We start from the raw sequence: 20896 nt of genomic DNA on the forward strand, positions 1-20896 counted from the left end.
TACACATCATAGGCAAGACTCACTTTATTTTCCCCAAGAAATGATTATTTCCATCTTGAAGTACATAACTTATTAGATATTTTTAGGATAACTTTCAATAAAATTACAGTCTACCAAAATGCAACTTAATATCATTATACAAAATACTGCATTGAATCCCTATGAGTCCTCATTAGAGACTGGAAAAAGACCGATTCTAAGAGTTTCCTCTGTCCAGAGGAAAAATTGATGATGAAGTTTTTGGAATAATACACACTTGGAGTCAAAAAGGTGGTGAGTCTAGTGTTTAAATATTCAACTGTGGGACCAGACAGTTTGGCTTCTAATATAATTAAATAAGTTGCTTAACCCTCTCTGAAATTCAGCCTCCCTATGTGTAAAAAGGGAATGATAGAACTATCTCGTAAGGTTTCTGAGGAAGTTAAAGTATGTAATACCTTTAATACAGTACCTGACACACAAAAATTAATCATTATTAATTATTAACAGATTAATAGTGTCTGGAAGGTTGAAGCAGTGTTAGTGCAGGGGCAATCAAGTGACTTTGCTCACAGATTTCTAGAAAAGGCTCATAAATGTGCAGTTACGTTGTGTGTTGTACCCTATGGTGAATGCCTGGAAAAAGGACATTAGGGAAGGGACAACCAGTTTTCTCTGAAGGCTTTTAGAGCTTTCTGCATGTGCTCCATATGCTTGAGTAAGTTGCCAAGGAGACAGCAACTTGTTTTTTCTTCTTCCTCTAAAGGGTTGAATTATTTGGAAGAGCTTGCAATCTAGTTTTAGAAATGCACCTAATAAAATAAATGCAATAATTAGGAATTGAGGCCATGTGGGTTTTCACTTCCTTACAACTAGAATTAAACAAATCTAGAGTCACTGTTCTTCGCTTCTATGCAAATTATTAAATTGGATTATGCTGGCAGTGTCCCCATGGGAAGAAGTAAAGGTACTAGCCTCCTAAGGAGTGGGAAAGGGAACTCTGGAATGTTTAGGGCTTCTCCATGCAAGTGAGGAGATATTCTAAAATAAATGTGAAGGATGATCTTTATCTAAGGCTATGCCTTTATAGTGCAACTTGTACATTGTTCTTCAGGATGTCAAGGAGGAAATATGACAAGGAAATGTGTCGGGATGTTTTAAGCTCTTTCCTAAAGGAGATCATTGCACACCTGAGTAGGTAGGGGGAGGAAAAGTTAACCTCAGATCAGGAACAGTGATAGAAAATGACAAGCTGTTCCTGGCTTAAATTAATTAGAGAAAGGATAATGAACTCTTCACAATTTCTTTTCCTATTTTTTGCAACTTTAATTTGTATTTGCAATAGTAGTGGTGCTCTCAAAGTGGTCGTATGAAAAAGAAGGCAACATTTTCTATAGGCTGACATTGATATATACTCAAAAGAGGAAGACGTGAGACAACGGTTACCAAATTATATACAATTGTGACTGCCTAATATACCTCACTCATCTCCAGCTACATGTATTCTCTCCTTGACTTCTTGGTTAAGTCCTCCAAAGCCTGTAATGCCAACTAACTCAGTGGAAATATGATGAAGGGGGAAATTAGAGTAGAAAAAGACAGTAGTTTATTCTCTTGCAATTAAGACATCTTTCCAATTTTTACAAAAATATACGACCTCGAAACAACATCACTAGGGTCCCTCTCAGGTCCTTGATGGTGTCTGTTCAAACGAGAAGCCCTGAAGTGTAAACTCCACCAGCCTCAAAGGAAATCAAGCTCTTGACTGTTTTCATCAGTTTTTCCCTTTTTCCATCCACTGAGCTTCTGTATAATTGTTGCATGATGAATTCATCCAGTTATCTGCTTAATTTGTTCTCCTACGTCCTTTTCTCTCCATCCATCCTAACACAACAGCCAAAGCAATGCTACTTAAACTGCATTTCCTACATTCCTTTTCCTTAATTAGATCTATCAATGATTGCATATTGCTTATAGAATAATTTATCTGGAATTCAAACCTTTCCTCATTCAAAGCCCCTCTTACTTCTTCCACAGCTTCCTTGTGCAAAACCACTGCTCTGCTGTCGATATTCTCATTAATTCTAGAACACTCTCTACACTTTTCCATACCTCAGAGTCTTTGCTTGGATGTCCTCTTCCCCTAAATTAGAATTTAATAACTAAATATTCTTGAGACCCTCCCAAATCAAGTCTTTGGAAGAAATTTCTCTTTCCTTCAACTCCTGTGGTACATATTGACCATAATAGTCATTTGTTACTTAGTACAGATATTACTTACTTATAATTTTAAAATAGGAGAATTTTTAAAGTCTCTTAAGTCTTATAAATTTTTCCTAACTTTTTGCCCTACAAATACATAGAACACATTTGTTGAGAATGTGGCAACATGGATATTGAGAATAAATACAAGTGTTTGGGGCTTAAATTTAGTACTAATGGTTAACTATTTTCAGTCTGTTCTTGCTAATGGTAATCTAATATGGTAAGTCCCCTACATACGAACTTTCATGTTGTGAACTTTCAAAGATGCGAACGTACCCCTGTATGCCAGCTGTTGTACTGCACTACTATACTTTTCAAGGTACTGTACTGTAAGATTAAAAATGTTTTCTTTATTTTTGTGTTTGTTTGTCTTTTATGTATTATTTATGTGAAAAGTATTATAAACCTATTACATTACAGTACTATATAGCTGATTGTGTTGGGTACCTAGGATAACTTTGTTGGACTTATGAACAAATTGGACTTACAAATGCGCTCTTGGAATGGAACTCATTAGGGGACTTACTGTACCATATAACAACTTTGTGTTATGAAATAATAACATGTTGGTAATTTTCTTATGTTCTTCTAAATCTCTTTGAAATAGATACTTGGTTTTAAAAATATTGATGAAAATAAAAAGGAAACAAAAGCACTCAACTGATGACTTAGCCATCAGTCTTTGAAATCAAATAGAAGAGAAAAAACAGTAAAAAATAACACATCTAAAAGATATTGTTGAAATTAATTTGAAGCCATTATTTTCACTTGAACAGTGGAGTGGCATCTTAAATGTTCAACAACTGCAAATAAAGTGAAAATCTGTAAGGTAAAATCACTCCTGAAAATACTTTAAATTCTCCGTAAACATATATGTGTTTGTGTACGTACATTAAAAACTTGTACGGTAATATGTTACATAATTATAAAATAAACACGTAAATGTGAAGGTATTTACTAAAATACATATGCAAATATTTATAGCATTTTAAATTATATAAAGGAGTTATTGACAATTTAATTTATATGCATTTAATAGTATGGGAAGCAAATCATTTGAAAGGCAGATCTGTATGGGTTAAAAGTAAGATTCAGGGAATCAGATCGCTGGGTTCCATTGTGGTTGTAGCACAATGTCTTTTGACTTGGAGGAAGTTGCTTAAATGGCCTGCGGCTCAGCTAAATGACCGATTGTGGCATGAAAGTCACTCAACTTCATTCCTTATCAGTAAAATGCATATTAAAACTTCAGAGAATTACTGCTCCGTGCTCACCAGAATGTCTAAAACTACAAAGATGGAAAACATCAGTGTGTTGAGGGTGTGGAGTAACTTACACACTTGCTAATGGGAATGTCAATTGATATAGACCTTTTGGAAGAGTGTCTGATGAGCCCTATCACACCTAGAGATATTCATACATTATGTCCTAATATTCCACTCCTAGGTATGTACTCATCAGAAATGAGAACACGTGTTTCCCAAAAGCCTCATAATTTGATGTTCACAGCAGAACTATGTGCATTGTCTCCGAACTAGAAGCTACCCAGATGCCCACTGACAGACACACAGATAAATAAAATGTGGCATATTTGAAGAATTGAATATCATACAGCAATAAGGGTTAATAATCTACAGCAACACCCAACAGTGTGCTGGGATAATCTAAACATAGTTTTTAGTGGAAGGCTCCAAGCACAAAAGAATAAATATCTTATTATCTGATGTATACAAAGTACAAAACCAGGCAAATCTGTCCCCTGTTCACAGAGATCAGGAGAGTGTGTCATGGGGGAGGGGGGAGGGGCACTGAAGTGGAGGCTGGGCCTTTCCTGAGAGATTGCTACTCTTCACCTTGGGGCTCTTAGCACGTGTGTCTTCAGTTTCTCCGGATTCAGCAAACCATTGGCTTACATTCTCTTTATGCATATTATATTTCAGTACAAAGTTTAAAAAATTCAGCATTTCAGTTTCTTGATTTTCGAATGATTAAACTCATTCATACCTAAGGAGAGTGAGCCTGTTGCTTTATACACACCTTTATAACAAGTCCTTAAAAGACTAATTTCATGAACTGCAGGCAAAGCAGGCCCCCCAAATCAACCAGCACTGCATTCCTGGCAAAGTTTAGTTCTGTTGTCTGGGTCTTGATTGTGAAAGCATTGCCTAACCTCAAGTTCTGTAAATGATTTCTGAAAGAGCTTTTATTTATTTATTTATTTATTTATTTATTTTAATCTTCTGAGGTCTACCAACGGTAGATCTGAATGGGGTCTAAATAATTGGAGGGTTTATGAAATGCGGAGAATATCACCAGTTATGCACATTCCAAGAACCTGAACGTTTCCAGTGAAGAACATGCCTGGGTTTATAAAAACAAATCAAGGGCAGGTCAGGGCATTAGCTTTCAGTGGGAGTGCAGGTTCAACCTCTGGCACTGCTGGGGCTCCTGGCTTATTGTTTTTCTTTTACTTTGCAAACGTTTCTGATGGGCGGGACATCTAGCAATCGCTTTAATCCCCAAGCTGTGTTTCGACTTCCTTTTGGAGCAAGTAGTTTCCTGCACTTTTCATAGTTTTTAACAGAGGAGAACCTGACACAGTGTTAAGCACTGTCAACTACTACATGTGCCCCTGAAGGGTCCCCAAAATGAGATTTCCAGCAGCAATTGTGTGGCTTATGTTATGGACTGTTTGTGTCGCAAAAGGTAAGATTAAAAAAGGAAGGCTTTTTATTTCTATATTGCAAAACATTTGCTTACATGCTTTTTACGGTGGAAATAAAAATGTGGTCTAGAAAATGTGTTTAATTACTGTGCTGTAACCTAGTGTGTGAGACGCTTTTGACACTGTTCAGTTTAAAAAATAGAAGCAGCTTATTTGAATGGCATATCTAATTATTCATCATGATTTTATTTAATGTAGAAGTTCAGAAAATGTTTTAATAATTATTTTCAAAAAACGTGACATGTCATGATCATTTCCCTTGTGATTATCATAAAATGTAATTTACTTTTTTTGCTTAGAATTTTCACCAAAATGCCTATGTGAATGTATTAAGAAGTAGTTGAACATAGAACAAAAAATGAATTAGACAATAAAAGCCTTCAAGCTGCAATGATTGGACTTATTTCAGATAGAGATGTTAACTCTTGCTAAAGAAAAATTGATTTATCATTTACAATTGATATTGCCATGGCTTTAAAAGTCTTGGAGACAACCATCACTTGTATCGTTTGAATGAAAATGTATAAATTTGAAAAAAAAATTGAATATGCAACCTTTGTAAAAGTTACTCAATAGGGTTTTCTTCCCCTGTGGTTGATATAAGATATGCTAGTAGAAAAGCCTTTAGGAGTAATGAATCTGAGTGCAGGAGTTTTTTTCTGATACCAGTAAGAATTTATGGATAATTAAATTTACTTCTATCACTTTTCCTTGATAGATGAAAAAGTTTCTTCTTGGAGCAAATTTGGTTTCCTAGTTCATGATAGGTAACCAATTATGTGATACATGTTTGACTGACGTTTTTTAAAGTTATCATTCATAAATTCCCAACATTCTTGACTAGGTCAACAAATTTCGATTGAATGCTTATTTCAAGTCAACCTCTAGGCAGTGAGGAATATTAGCAAATAAAACAAAACCCCTGTCCTTGAGGGTCTTTCGATCTAGAAAATAAAGCCAGATATATTTTTTAAGTTGTATCCTTTAGTAATTTTTTTCAGGTCTTTCTCAAATGTGTTTAAGAGTTTTTGAAAGATAGTCTTTTTCTCGGTTATACACACTAATATGGTATTGCTTGATTTTTAGCTTGTAAACCTTATACCCAGCCACTTTTTAAACTAGGTATACAATCATTTCCCTGTCCATAAAAATATTACAACTAATAATAACTAATATTACAACACAATATACCAAAATATGATTATATTGGCAAAGAGTTCTGGAACAATGTTAATGTTACCAATAGCAAACATCTTTTTCTTTACACAAGTGTTTTTGTCTTTTCTTTAATAGGAATACTCTTAGTGCTTCACGATTTACATATTGTTTGCTGAGGTTTTATGTAGATTGCATTTGTCATGTACGGAAGATTTGTTCGGTTTCTAGCTCATGTTTAAAGCTAAGAATCAATGCTAAATTTAATTAAACTGTTTCAGTGATGACAAAGTGGAATTTGAAATATTATTAAAATTGGGTGCTACAAAGTGTAAGTGATAAAAATTAAATAATAGTGATTTAAAACTCCCTGCTTCCCTAATTGATTCCAGCTGATTCATTTCACTTGTATTTTATATTTCATGAACGTATGTTGGAATGTGACAGCAGTTTCTGCTGGTGAATTGAGCTTTAGCACTACACGCATTACAGTGAGAATGGCTGTAAATCTGGCCACTTCCTAGATAAAGTACAGCTTTGGTATTTAAAGTAACACTTACATTAGCCTCATGGTTTTCACAAAAGCACACACAATGCACAACCAATTCCATCAGTCTAACCCTAACAGAAGTTTTACTCAACAGAGTGGCCTTGATCATTAAAAATATCCACATATCCTTCAACATTTGCCTCTGTTTTTGTCTCCCATGTAGAAATGACGATGGAATACAAATTGAGAAACTGAGAAATACTAAACTGAATACTGAATGCTAAGTTGAGAAAGTTAGAAAAGACAGTTGTGTATACTCTCACGATCTGCTTTACTCAACTAGATACTGCATTTCAGCCTTTCCTAAGTGGTCTCCATCCTGTTAAGAGTGAACATTCCTCAAAAATACTGATCACTCCTAAAGAGGAGTAGTAACCAACAAGAAGAATTTATAAGCTCAACTTTCTATTTTTCCCCCTTTTTAGAAAAGGATATTGGAGACCAAGCAGTACCTTTTTAATGCAGTAGGTGGTCTGCATTTTCATCCCTAGCTGTACAGGAACGTCAGCTGCTTGCGGGCGAGTTCACCCCAGGCTACTAAGAACCTGGTCAGATTTACAGAGTTCAGAGTAACTGTTCCTCAGTTATACCACATCGTTTCTGCTTTCTGGAATATCTTGTGACCAAGCTTTTCAAGAAGACCTTTTAGATTTAAGATCCAAAAAGCATATGCTCTTTGAAATTAGCCACGGCCCCAAAATTCCAGGCTGATTAAAGTAAATAAATCAAAACACAACTGAAATATGTCCAAGTGCACGCTGGCTATGTTGTTTGGAGAGACGTGTTTTCTAATTCTGGAGGTTTAAAGGGCAAAAGCGTTCTTTTAGGACCTGAAATATGTTACATATCAGAGAGATTCTATTCCAACAGAGAGAGGAGAATTTATTTTTTTTTAATGTATTGTTTCAAGTACAAGATGGTTTTGAATTTGAATTAACTAATACAAAAAAATCAACATTATGATCATAAGAATTAATTATAAATTCATAAAAATTACTTTTTAATACAAAAAAGAATTGATATTATGATCATAAGAATTAATTATAAATTCATTAAAATTACTCTTTTTTAAGGATAGATGTGAATATTATGTATATTCATCTAATCCAGAAAACTTGTGATAGCGGTTTATAATCCTAAATTCTGTGTTTCAGTTCCAGTGTGATAAATAAGATTTCCCCGTCTCCAAAAAATCCCACATTTTCAGAGGTAGTAGTGTGGGTATTTATACGGTGGGATCTAAAGTGGAGCAATGGCCCAATTGTCTTCAACATCTTCCCTTCTCCTAAAATGTTTTACATATTAATAATACCATAAATTCAACCAGTCTGAAATTTATGTGGAGTGACAATACTCTGAGTAAGAGTTGGGACAGTTTAATTTAGTATTATGCACCATAATTATGTGAATTACTATTCACAGTAAGTTTTCTGTCTGATACGTTTTCTGCAACAATTTTAATGGGCAGAGGTAGAAATGAACGAGGATGTGGTAAGAACAGGACCCAGCAATCCTGGAAGATGAGGTTTTCTCAGGAAGGAAGATCTGACAGGGGAAGCACTCTCGTGGGTGCTTTGACCAGGGGTAGAGGAAACACCCCCAGGAATGTCACGAGAGCGAGAGCCTTGCTGACTTTTAAGTTTAGGCACAGCCTGGGAATGCACATGCTACTCTTCTGCCTGCACGTAATTTCAAATTAGAACTAAATGATTTAAGTATTGCTAACAGTATTCTTAGCTAGAAGTAAGTTTTCAAATATACGTGGAAGCACAGTTTAGGGAGGATTCTTTATTTTGGGCCTTTGGTTGCTAGGGCTTGAGCCTCAGTCTGAGCTGGCCCACTTTTTTATCCCCTCCATCCCTGACGGTTCTACAGCCTTGGCCATGTTTCCTTCTTCCCGGCTCTGTCTCCTCCTCCTTCTCACCCCACACCCCATCCCCACCTGCCTGCCCGTGAGAGTCTGCCAGCCAGCCTACCCCGTGCTCGCTTAACTAATGTGCACTTTACCCACTTCTTAACAGCTTTAACCGGTCTCAGAACACAGTGCACCAAAAGGACATGATGCCCCTGGAAAACTAAAGTGTTACCTTCCAGCTTAAGATTATAAGGAAACACTATAAAAAATGGTTCAGAGAGAGTAAAGTAATGGGACAGAGAAAAAAATCACAAAACTAATACAAAGAAAGGGAAAGAAAAAGATTTGACAGAGCACTTTTATTTGTTTTGACATTTTGACCAAGAGAGCCAAGTTTCTCCTGAACCTTGTTAACCAGAACTGTAATAGATAGAAAAGTGATTATAGAAATGTTCCTTCAAAGGTTCCCCGAAGTTTTTTGAGCTAAATTAAAATGATTCCTGACTTCAAAAAAGTATAACATAATTCAAACGTAGGACACATAGACAGGATGTAGAATGGAATTTTACAGATGTTAGATTTCTTGGGTGCATGCAACAGAGGTTTAAGTGCACTAAACATTTGTTCCCTTATCTTATCTTTTATGTTTGTTACCGTCTACAATGCCTTTTCCCCAGGTTATCCATAATCTACAGATAAAATTGAAAGTCTTCGGGATAGCTTCACATTCATTCATCCATTCATTCATCTATTTATTTGCTCATTCAGTGATCATTTTTTTTCTTTTGAGTGACTGCTAAGTGCCAGGCACTATGACAAGCACCTTCCAACAAGAGGTCACTTAGGAGGCAAAACAGAAGGGATGATTATTGTATTTTACTAATATATTGTATTTTATCATATAAAGTATTTTGATGGAGATAACTGAAAACACTGTAGGATCAATTAGGGAAGGCAAGATGCTCAAATTGGAATGAAAGGATGGAGTAGGGTGGGGCTGAGGAGTTGGTTTGTAAGAGGTGCAGTGAAGAGAGAGAAATATATCAGGGTTGTGATGACATCATGGGTAGGTTTTGACGGATTGTGGTGACGGTCTTTATTCTTGGGGAATTTACATTTTGATGGGAGGATAGATACATAAACATAACTATGAACCATGAATTATGTTGTGAAGGAAGTAAAGTAGGGGCTGAGGGAAAATAACAGAGATGGGGTTGTGGGGTGTCTTGCCTACCTTGCCTAGAGATAAGTGGACCACTTGGAGGAAGTACCTGAAAGATGAGACAAAGCCAGACACCAAAAATCTGTGGTTAACGTGTTCAAAGAGGAAAAAAATGACACGTGCAAAAGGCCTAGGGGGAAAAATTCATTTGAGATGCTCATCTAAATATAAACAAACTAGGGTGGCTTTGGCACAGTGAATAAATGGTAGAGGTGATAAGATGAAATCAGAGAGCATGGCTAGAGCCAAATGTGGGTTCCAAGGCCAAGGGAAGGAGAAGTCACAGGAGAATTTTAATCCCAGGAGTGACATGACCAAATTTGCAAAAATCACATGTGGTTGTGAGGCCAATGGGAGAGGGGGGCTTGGGGACTAGTTAGCAGGTTGAGTCTTTACCGAGCTGACAGATGATAATAATCAGAACTAAGATTTTGGCGATGGCAGTGGAAAGATGGAACAACAGAGTAGGGGGCGATAACATTTTTTTCCTACGGAGTCAAGAGATACAATTTAAAATTTTTGGATTTGCACTTCTCTAATACTTAGTGATGTTGAGCATCTTTTCATGTGCCTCTTAGCCATCTGTATGTCTTCTTTAGTGAAATGTCTATTTAGGTCTTCCGCCCATTTTTAAATTGTGTTATTTGTGTTTTTAATGTTGAGCTCCATGAGCTGTTTGTATATTTGGAGATTAATCCTTTGTCCATTGCTTCATTATACAGCAGAAACTAACATTGTAAAGCAATTTTACTCCAATAAAAAAAATAAAGAAAGAAATATACACCAATAAATAAATAAATAAATAAAGTTTGTGGAAAAAGCACCAGAGTTTTAAATATCATTTGAAGTAAAAAGTGTAATGAATATGAGAACTGTTTATATGTAGTAAATATGTATACACAGAGTAAATATTGTGAGAATCTGGTAGAAAGATGGTATGAAAGAGATGTATCTTTGTCTTTTATGTCTGGGTGTTAAAAGTAAGTAACACACATGATTACTCTTTGGGTAAATGCATTGCTTTAATAAAAATCATTTAAATTGAGTAAGTTAATTGATCAGAAAATTTTATTACTTTTTTCCTTGCATGAGCTTAATAAAAGGATAGGAATTAAATTTATCAAAATGTTGATATATTAGTGAAAAGTGGTTCTCCACTCACAATGTTGGCATCTACATTTGAAATTTAACTAATTAATTTTTCCAGTAACCTAAACGCCATGAAGTGGATCTGAATTTAGAAAGTGGAAAACACACATATTATCCTGTAGTTAAACACAAAATTTCCATGTAAAAACATGATCCTTAAGTTGAAAAAACAAAACCAAACACTGGCTTTTTTGGGGGAAGAGGGTTGCTGGTAGGAAGAGACGCAGGCGGTTTGTGTTGTTTTATGGTAGGGTGTTAGCACCATCTAGTGGAGTAAAAGTATGTTTACCTAAATTTTAGAAATCAAAACTAATGTGGAATCATCGATTACAAAGTTTCCTAACAAATGTGCTAAACGTTTGCAAAAAAGTCAAAGAAAAATTAGTGCATATGAAAGCCCACACAAGTGTTATTTATTACACAAAAATGAAGTTTCATATGGAGTTTCTGTTCTACGAAATGTAGAATGTTTTTGTAATGGGATCCAGCTCCGTTGATTATTTTTTCCCCTTGCCTTTACAAAAAGAAATTCTAGAATACAATGTTAAACCATTCTTATAAAACCAAGTAAGAAAAGGAGTTTAACAATGAAAATAATATCAATAAATATATATATGGTGAGAAGTATCTTTGAATTTGCCAATTTAAAAGTAATGTGTTAAAGGTCAACTAATGAAATCACCCTAATATCAAGGGTAGTTGTATCTAAACTAAGCAGTAAGAAGTATTAAAAAGATTAGCAATTATAATCAGTAGGCATGAGCTTCATTATTAATTTTATGTATTCCCTTCTTTATATGTCATTTTGTTAATGAATTACTTTTTTGGAAAAAAAGAATCATACGGTACATGCAGATTCTATTACTTTAGTATCTTTATTGTGAAGTACATGAGTGAATAAAATATGAATGTACTGTATTTAAAAATAGTTATAATTACCCACGTCAAGAAGTAGAGCATTCCCAGCATCCCCCAAATACCCTTGCATTTCTTCTAGATTAATACCCCTTCCTTTCTTCTAGAAGAAAACATTATCTTAATATTTATGGTAATTATATTTTTGCTCTTCTTTAATACTTTTTAACCGTCTCTATACACATACCGATTATATATGTCTGTTCTTGAATTTTATATAGATGAAATAATCTTGTAACATTTGATGTACCTTTGTGTCTTTTTACTTCATGTGATTATTATTATTTGTTTCTGCGGCATTTTGTGGCATTGGTGTGCTATTCCAATGCATGGATATACCATAAATTTTAATCCATTCAACAGTTGACAGACATTGGAGTCATTTCCATTTTTAACTATAAAAAAAACCATATGACTGTAAAATGTTACCATATGTGAAATCTAGTTCACAGTGTGTATGAGTTTCTCTAGGATATATTCCTAAGAATAAAATTGCTGAGTAATAAACAATGGTACCTTCAACTTCACTATGAGTTGCTAAGCTCCTCTCTTTGTGGGGCGCTCTGATTTTCCTTCCCACCAGCAGTACCTAAGGATCCACGTTCTTTCCAAGTGGTAGGATTTTTAGACTTTAAAAAATGTTGCCAATGTCATGTCATTTTATTCATGATTTATTACGGTTTTAATTTTTATTTGAAGTTTGACCAATTTTTCATCAGTTTATTGATCACTTGGATAATATAGTAAAGTATAATTATTTATCCGGAAAGTTATTCTTACAACTCTATGTAGATTTAATTTCTGTGCAGTAAAATATATATCTTATATATATTAAGACTTACATTTTCAGAGAAATGAAGACTAACGGTGATACTATGATTAATAATAAGAAATACACATTTTGGCCTAATCCATGGTTCCTGGCACACAGCTCCAAAACTCTTATAATTTCCTAATTAATACAGAGCAAAGGAAGTATCTTTTATTGATAATTTTTGGTCTTTTGTTCTCAGTCCTGAAATAGCTCCAGAGGCTAAGAGGTGAAAGTAGTGTCTTCTGTTATTCACAACAAGCCTCTTTCAACCACACCTAAGTTTATGTTAATGAGGTGATTTTTAGAAAGGCCCTGGAGAAGCAAAGGAGGGGGGCTGGTTGCCAGGAGGAACCAACCACTTGATTAGAAGGTTGGAACTTTTAGCCCCACCCTCCCCACCCTCCCGCAGTCCCCAACCTCAGGGGTTCTGGGAAGGGAGGCGGAACTGGCGGTTTAGTCAGTCACCTAGGGCCAGTGGTTTGATCAATCGTGTCTATGTAATGAAGCCGCCATAAAAATCTGTAAAGAATGGCATTTGGAAGCTTCCAGGTTGGTGAACACAGGGAGGTGCTGGGAGAGTGACACACCTGGAGAGGACATGGAAGTTCCACACCCCTTCCCCCAAGTCTTGCCCTATGCATCTCTCCTATCTGGCTGTTCCTGAGTTGTATCCTTTCATAATAAACTAGTAATCTAGTAAGTAAAAAAAAAAAAAAAAAAAGACTTACATTTGGATGGACCTGTATAGTTTTTTTTTAATAAAAAATAACCTAAAAGTACTGCATTTTTAATAGTTATTTAAACACCTATTGTGTTTTCATCTTTTTGTAGATTGTCAAGAACCCCCTCCAAGAAAAGAAAGAGAAATTCTGTCAGGTTCTTGGACTGAACAAACATATCGAGAGGGCACTCAGGCTACGTATAAATGCCGCCCTGGATATAGAACTCTTGGGAGTATTGTAATGGTATGCAAGGATGGAAAGTGGCTATCTCTTCATCCTTCGAGGATATGTCAGAGTAAGTCGTTCCTACATTTGTGAAATCTGTGAAAACTTTTAGTTGTGAAGATACTGGGTGCTACTATGGAAACGCTGGCTGAATTCTATCACTGTTGTCATTTAAATACAAAATGATACATCCTCATTATTTTCTTTTTAACTTTTTATTTTATATTGGAGTATAGTTTATTCACAATGTTGTGTTAGTTTCAGGTGTACAGCAAAGTGATTCAGTTATACATACACAAGTATCTGTTCTTTTTCAAATTCTTCATCGTCATTATTCTTAACAAGGTGTTGTCATCTTCCAAAAGGTACAGATAACTTTGCCATTTTTCACTTTTCCATATTTTCAATTCTGTCCTCTAACACAATATCAAATATCCCTGTCCTCGAACTCATGTAAATTGTTACTCCCCGTGCTACATACTAACATTACATCCTTTTTTTTTTTTCATTTTAGAAAAGCCCTGCGGACACCCTGGAGACACTCCATTTGGTTCTTTCCATCTTGCAGTAGGAACTCAGTTTGAATACGGTGCAAAGATTGTTTATACATGTGATGAGGGGTATGTAGCCAATAGAAAAAGAGGCTTATAATTCAGATAATTCATAATGGAAACAGTAAATAGAAACTGTACTAATTTATGTGTTTAAGGTTACTATATTTTTCTATGAACATATTTATAAGTAACATACAAGCAACCTGAAACTTTAAACTATAATGGAAATGATTATATATTGATATAATTATCATCTCCTCAACACTGAAAAATTAAAATGAATTATGATTACTCTGGGAGAGTGTAGTTATAGGAGAGTGGGAAAATAGCATGCATATAAATAAAAATTCACTGCCATGAGTCCTCACTACATTCTATTATGTGCAGAGTATTATAGGAGTTTGATATGTCAGGGAGAGTGGGAATAGTAACAAACTTACAGTACATGGTATCTATTTTGATAAAATTTTATAAAATTTAGCAGAAACAAGACTTTTACCTGAAATAATAACTACCATTCTTTAAGGTTCCACAAGCTGTAAATTATACTTATCACATGGACCAAAAATGCTGCTATGTTCGGAATCAGTGACTTTGTGCTTTCTAAGCACCTGTTGGTTTTCACGGCTAATCTTAACCCTGTGTTATCTCCTCAGTGTTCTTTCTTTCCTAAGATCTCCAGCCAGGCCAAAAAATTATTTTGGAGAAAGCTTCATGCATGGGAAAACAGGACCATTGCACTTTTATACTACGTAAATACACATAGGATCAAGAAATTACACATGGAATCATTATTCTCTTTCCATTTATTTCTTGAATTGAGGCAGTAAAATAAAATATTTTAAAGCTTAGGCTTTGGAGTAAGCCTATATTCCAAAACTTTACCACTTAATAACTATATGTATTTTTAAAAACTACCTCTTTACTCCCATGTCCTCACTTATAAACGCAGAAACATATCAAGTGCACCACAGGATTGGTGGGAGAAATAAATACGACACACACCTGAGGCCCTTAGAAGAGTTCCTGGGATATTGTAAACACCCAATAAGTATTAGTTCTTATAACTTAGTCTCTCCTTGGTCACTATCGGAGGGAGATTTTTCAAAGAGTTTTTACCCCAATCTCTGAAATATCCCTTTCAATCCAGGCTAGTCTGGTCCCTTTAAGTTCCACCCTTGACCTAGCAAAAGGGATCAAAACTCATAAACTTCTCCTACTAGATTCCCTAAATCTCAGTAATAAATAATATTTATAAATTGGTAAAGAGGTTAGTGACATACGTGCTTTGACTCTGGCTCTGTTTAACTCATCTTTGCCACGTTCTTCTTGTATTAACTATGGATAAACTGTCATAGACCCTGTAAAAGCAACTGTCTCCACCACCCAGCTTGGGCTTTCAACAGGACTAGATATTTGTCAGTGAAGTAAAAGTCCTTGGACTGTTGTAAGGTCAGCATCAGAGGGGATATAAGTCTTCTGACCCAGTAGTGGGATCTGATGATAGAGTGGGTTTACTGTCCCCACGGTTTCTGCCAGCCAACCCACCCTGTGTGTCCCCTTGTCCCATCCCCCTTTTGTCTGCTGTGCACCCATTTAGCTGAATACTAGCCACTTACCAGAATACTCAATATGGAAAACCAGTTTGATCCTCCTACAGGGAGGGAGTCTTATAAGAGGCCCTCTGCACAGTGTTTCTGCTATTTTGCCAGCTTGGGGTTGCAGAAACACAAGCCCTTACTTTTCTCCAAACCAACATTTGGACAATCTCTCTATCTTTCTCCCTCCCTCGATGTACATGGGCCCTAGCATTACTGACCTTTTCGAGTCATCTTAACAAGGGTCCTTCTGCCCGGTGTTCTTTCAGCCAATAGAATGAGACCGAGTTGGGTTCAGAAGCAAAGGAAAGCTTCATTTTTTAAAAAATTATTATTTTTTGGAGTATAGTGGATTTACAATGTTGTGTTAGTTTCTGCTGTACAGCAAAGTGAATCAGTTATACGTATACATATATCCCCTCTTTTTTAGATTCTATTCGCATATAGGTCAGATTGTCATACTGAGTGAAGTAAGTCAGACAGAGAAGGACAAATATCATATGATATTGCTTTCATATGGAATCTTAAAAAAAGGGTACAAATGAACCTATTTACAAAACAGAAATAGAGTCACAGACGTAGAAAACAATCTTATGGTTACTAGCCGGGGGAAAGGGGAGTGGGGAGGGATAAATTGGGAGATTGGGATTGACATATACACACTACTATATATAAAATAGATCACTCATAAGGGCCTACCGTACAGCACAGGAAAGCTTCATTCTCCCAACAGGTGGCAAGTGAGTGGCTCTGCTTTATAGGGTCTTGTCAGCTGGGAGGGGGCAGGGCAGCTGCTCTGCTCAGGATCCAGACCACACTGCCGGGTGCAGCATCTCTGCACACGGCCCGCTGCTGCCATCTTGGATGGAGTGTCGTGTGCAAGGTGTGCACACGGCCCTGAGCTGAAGTGCCGGGGCCATTTTGAACGAGGAACTCCAGTTTGAAGAGCCGGGTGCAATTGCTCTGCGTGTGCGACCGTGTGAGCCAGTGAAACTAGACTAAGCCGGCAGGGGGAAGGTTAGATTTATTCCCCAGATTCTAGTTTTATTCCCCAGACTTTGCTGGTGACGCTAGGCGGTTTTGTGTAGAATTTTGCAGAACGCCTGAGAGAGATTTGGGCAAGTGGATGGGTCCCTGGTGTAGATGGAAAATATTCACCAGGAAATCTTCTTTCTCTGTTATAAGGTAGAGCCAAGAGAGGAACCAGAGAAGAACCTTTAATAACCAATTATTTTGTTCCTTCGTGTGACAGAGGCACAGAGTAAAAGTTTGACTTCAAGTTCTGTGACTCCCATTTACTCTGTTGAAATGTTTTCTTCCTGTAGAGAATTAGGAACAAACCAATCCCAATCCAAGAAAGACACAGTGTTTTTTGAAGGAGAAAATTTCTTTTACTTGTGTAATTTGCAGAACAACTCTTATTTGCAGACAAAGGAAACATTTGTCCACGTAGAATTCTTTAGAAGTTCATGAAAGACCATTTGTCAAAATTCTCTCTTTTGTGGTTATCAAAATGCCTTCCATTATTTATTTTTTGAGAAAAAGGTTTTGTTTGTTTGTTTTGTTTTTTGCCTCCAACCGTCCAATGTAATAACTATTGAGAAGGATGCTTTGCCTTCATCTGAAGTATCCGGGGATGACTGCACACTGTACCCCTGCCCAAGGACCTTGCGTTAAAGTACAGCATCTTTGGTTTTAAGCTCAGGCTTGATGAGTTACTATAATTCGACATTGAATGACTTCTATAAGCAGACTTGACTCAGCGACTGCCCTCTGGAAAGCATCTTGGATCTCGGGTATAGAGACAGGGAGATGGAGACCAGTGCTGAAAATAAGCCACACTAAGACATTTTTGTTAGCACTATCCTTGATCATGTAAAAAGCCCAAAGCATCCAGAAAATATCACAATCATGGAGGGTAGGAGTATGGATAGAAATATGGAAAAAGAGTGGACGGGGGTGACATACAGTGACCTGTTGTGTACTATCATGTTTTTATCTTCTGTTTTTGATGATCGTTCGTGGAGCTTATTACATTGTTAAATGTACCTCATTAGTGAAAAAATAAATTAATGAAGGAATAAAAGTGCATTGTGCGTGAAACAGTAATGAGTTTGTGTCATGAACCAAGGGTTATGATTATTCCAAGTCCATACACCTGAGGGTTTGAGGGCCTTTCTTTTCTTTTTTTTTTTTTTAATTTTATTTATTTTATTTATTTATTTTTGGCTGCGTTGGGTCTTCGTTGCTGCGCGTGGGCTTTCTCTAGTTGTGTCGACGGGCTTCTCATTGCGGTGGCTTCTCTTGTTGTGGAGCACGGGTTCTAGGCGCTCAGGCTTCAGTAGTTGTGGTGCATGGGCTCAGTAGCTGTGGCTTGCGGGCCCTAGAGCGCAGGCTCAGTAGTTGTAGCGCCCGGGCTTAATTGCTCTGCAGCATGTGGGATCTTCCCGGACCAGGGCTCGAACCCGTGTCCCCTGCATTGGCAGGCGGATTCTTAACTGCTGCGCCACCAGGGAAGCCCGAGGGCCTTTCTTAAGAAAGGAAGGAGGGAAGTATATGCTGTTAATTTTCCTTGAAATGGAGTTTCTGGACATTTGAAATGGTATCAAACTTAAAACTGGGCATAAACACGCATTAGCTCACAACTCTGTTATTGTTGGTTTTTAGGTATCAGATGCTGGGTGAGATGAATTTCCGTGAATGTGAAACAAATGGATGGACCAATAATATTCCCATATGTGAAGGTAGATGTAAAACTGATTTACAAGTATATTAAAACATATACTTAAAATATTAGGATTTTTTGAAATGTCTTACATCAAATATTCATAAAGTCTATAATTAAATATTTCTTACTCAAATTATTTTTGTGGATTCTACTGTAGTACAGAGTGGATATCTAATCCTTTTATTGCTATGTTATTATGTGTTTCAGTAACCAAATATAAATACAGGCTCATCTGATCTAATAGTTAACGTATTACAGATTAGAAAAATCTAATTTTTTTTTCCTTTTGGATTCTAACCACTAGAAATAACACAAGTATCGCATCAAAATGAAGCTGAGAATTTCAGCTTTATTCATGAAGAGGCACTGCCCCAAATAACGACCCCAGTGCAGGGATCTCTGGTAACGGCTGAAGTGGAGAACATGATTTAGCCACCTCCTCCCTCTTGCCTGGCAAGGGGAGTTTTCCTATGGTCTTAGTTGTACTGAAAAGAGACAGGAACTAAGGAAGACCTCTGTCCTTTCTTACTGATCCATAAAGCAAACAATGAGAATGAAAAAATGCACATCCTGTTCCCAAATTTTGAACTAGTAATTCCAATCTCTAGTCATCATGAAAATAAGAGATCAAAGGAGAGAGGGAGAAGAAGAGAGAAGGAAAGGCACAAAGGGAGACAGAGAAAGAGAGAGAAAAACAAGGAGGAAGCAGAAGAGGAAGAAGGGGAGGGGGGTGGGGGGAGGAGAAGAAACATGGTGACTCAAAAATCCCATTGTCTGAAAAAGAGAGTGGATCTTTCATCTGCGGAAATGAGGGGAAGGACATCAATGTTCTAAGGAACATCCACATTGGAATCACCTGGGGTGTTTCTTAGAAACTGAAATTTTTGGTTAGTAAAGATGTATGGAATCAGTATCCCTGGGGTGATAGGGCAGCCATAGAATTTCCATTTAACAAGCATCCTGGGTGATCATTGTAAAATAAAGATTGAATATCATAAGCTAAGGGATACCGGAAAATATTAAGGAAAATCAAAAAAGTGCTCAAGTTATTTTGATATGGAAAAAGGAAAATTAAAGACTATTTATTTATTGAAATAAACATAATCAGAAAGTTTGCTTTTACACCTTTTAGGAATACAGTTTTATATTATTGTGGGGCTTAAATGGAAATTTTGTATTTAATTATCCCAAACTTTATATTTCTCAATTATTTAAGAAACACTTGTTTGCTACTACAAAATATATAAACTGTCATTCAAAAATCCAAAGTAGTAATTTTCTTTGTTCACTCTCATAGAAAAGAATCAGAGATAAACTTACAGGGTTTTTTTGTTTGTTTTTTGGGGGGTTTTTTTACTTAGTAGAATTTATTTTTGGCTAACAGGTATATCAAATACATCTTTAAAGAATTTAATTTCCTCCAATCTTGCTATTGATTATATATATGTTATATTTTTATATACTCATTTTTCATAATAAAATTTTCCAATTCTACTAGAAAAATTTATATTTATTTTTTCAGTTGTTAAGTGTTTACCAGTGACAGAACCAGAGAATGGGAAAATTTTCAGTGGTGCCCTGGAACCAGACCAAATATATACTTTTGGACAAGCAATACAGTTTGAATGTAATTCAGGCTACATACTTGATGGACCTAAACAAATACATTGCTCAGCAGATGGTATTTGGAGTGAAGAAAAACCTAAATGTGTAGGTAAGATACACTTACTGTTTGATTATTTGAATGAGTTTAGTTTTTTTTCATGAAAATATGCCTTTCAAAACACTGTGCCTCCTACAGAATCTGAAAAATACTAACTCACTAGCATTTATTCAGCACTTACTATTTCCCAGTAAGTGATCTAAGTTCTTTACACATGTCATCTATTTTGCCTTCCAAATGACTATGTGATTTTTGTACTGTTTTCACTGCTATTTTATAATTGAGGAAATCATGGTGCAAAGAAATTAAATCGGGCTTCCCTGGTGGCGCAGTGGTTGAGAGTCTGCCTGCCAATGCAGGGGATACGGGTTCGAGCCCTGGTCTGGGAAGATCCCACATGCTGCGGAGCAACTAGGCCCGTGAGCCACAACTACTGAGCCTGCGCATCTGGAGCTTGTGCTCAGCAACGAGAGGCCGCGACAGTGAGAGGCCCGCGCACGCGATGAAGAGTGGCCCCCGCTTGCCGCAACGGGAGAAAGCCCTCGCACAGAAACGAAGACCCAACACAGCCAAAAATAAATAAATTAATTAATTAAAAAAAAAAAAAAAGAAATTAAATCACATGTACAAAATTGTCATGGCATATATGGTAGAGGTAATATTTAAACGTAGGTTATCTGACACTAAAGTCCATGCTCTTAACTATAATTAAATTGTAATTGACTCTTATGACTAACATAAAATCTTAAACATTTCTGCTACAAGTTTAATATTAAA

At 36.3% G+C, this 20896-nt stretch overlaps 1 protein-coding gene across 3 annotated transcripts in view; it reads left to right on the forward strand.

Moving 5' to 3' along the window:
- The first annotated feature begins 4710 nt into the window (after positions 1-4710).
- CFH (complement factor H) overlaps positions 4711-20896 on the forward strand; it is a 99805-nt gene continuing 83619 nt past the window's right edge. The window contains exons 1-5 of one of the 3 annotated variants that reach the window (XM_007167288.3): positions 4711-4950; positions 13461-13646; positions 14091-14196; positions 18396-18472; positions 19979-20170. In XM_007167288.3, the coding sequence (XP_007167350.2) occupies positions 4893-4950; positions 13461-13646; positions 14091-14196; positions 18396-18472; positions 19979-20170 (619 nt within the window). In that variant the 5' untranslated portion in view covers positions 4711-4892. The remainder of the gene's footprint in view (positions 4951-13460; positions 13647-14090; positions 14197-18395; positions 18473-19978; positions 20171-20896) is intronic. The other 2 variants (XM_007167286.3, XM_007167287.3) reach the window with 2 other exon arrangements.

This window comes from Balaenoptera acutorostrata, chromosome 1 (genome assembly GCF_949987535.1).
Source record: "Balaenoptera acutorostrata chromosome 1, mBalAcu1.1, whole genome shotgun sequence".
Lineage (NCBI taxonomy): Eukaryota > Metazoa > Chordata > Mammalia > Artiodactyla > Balaenopteridae > Balaenoptera > Balaenoptera acutorostrata.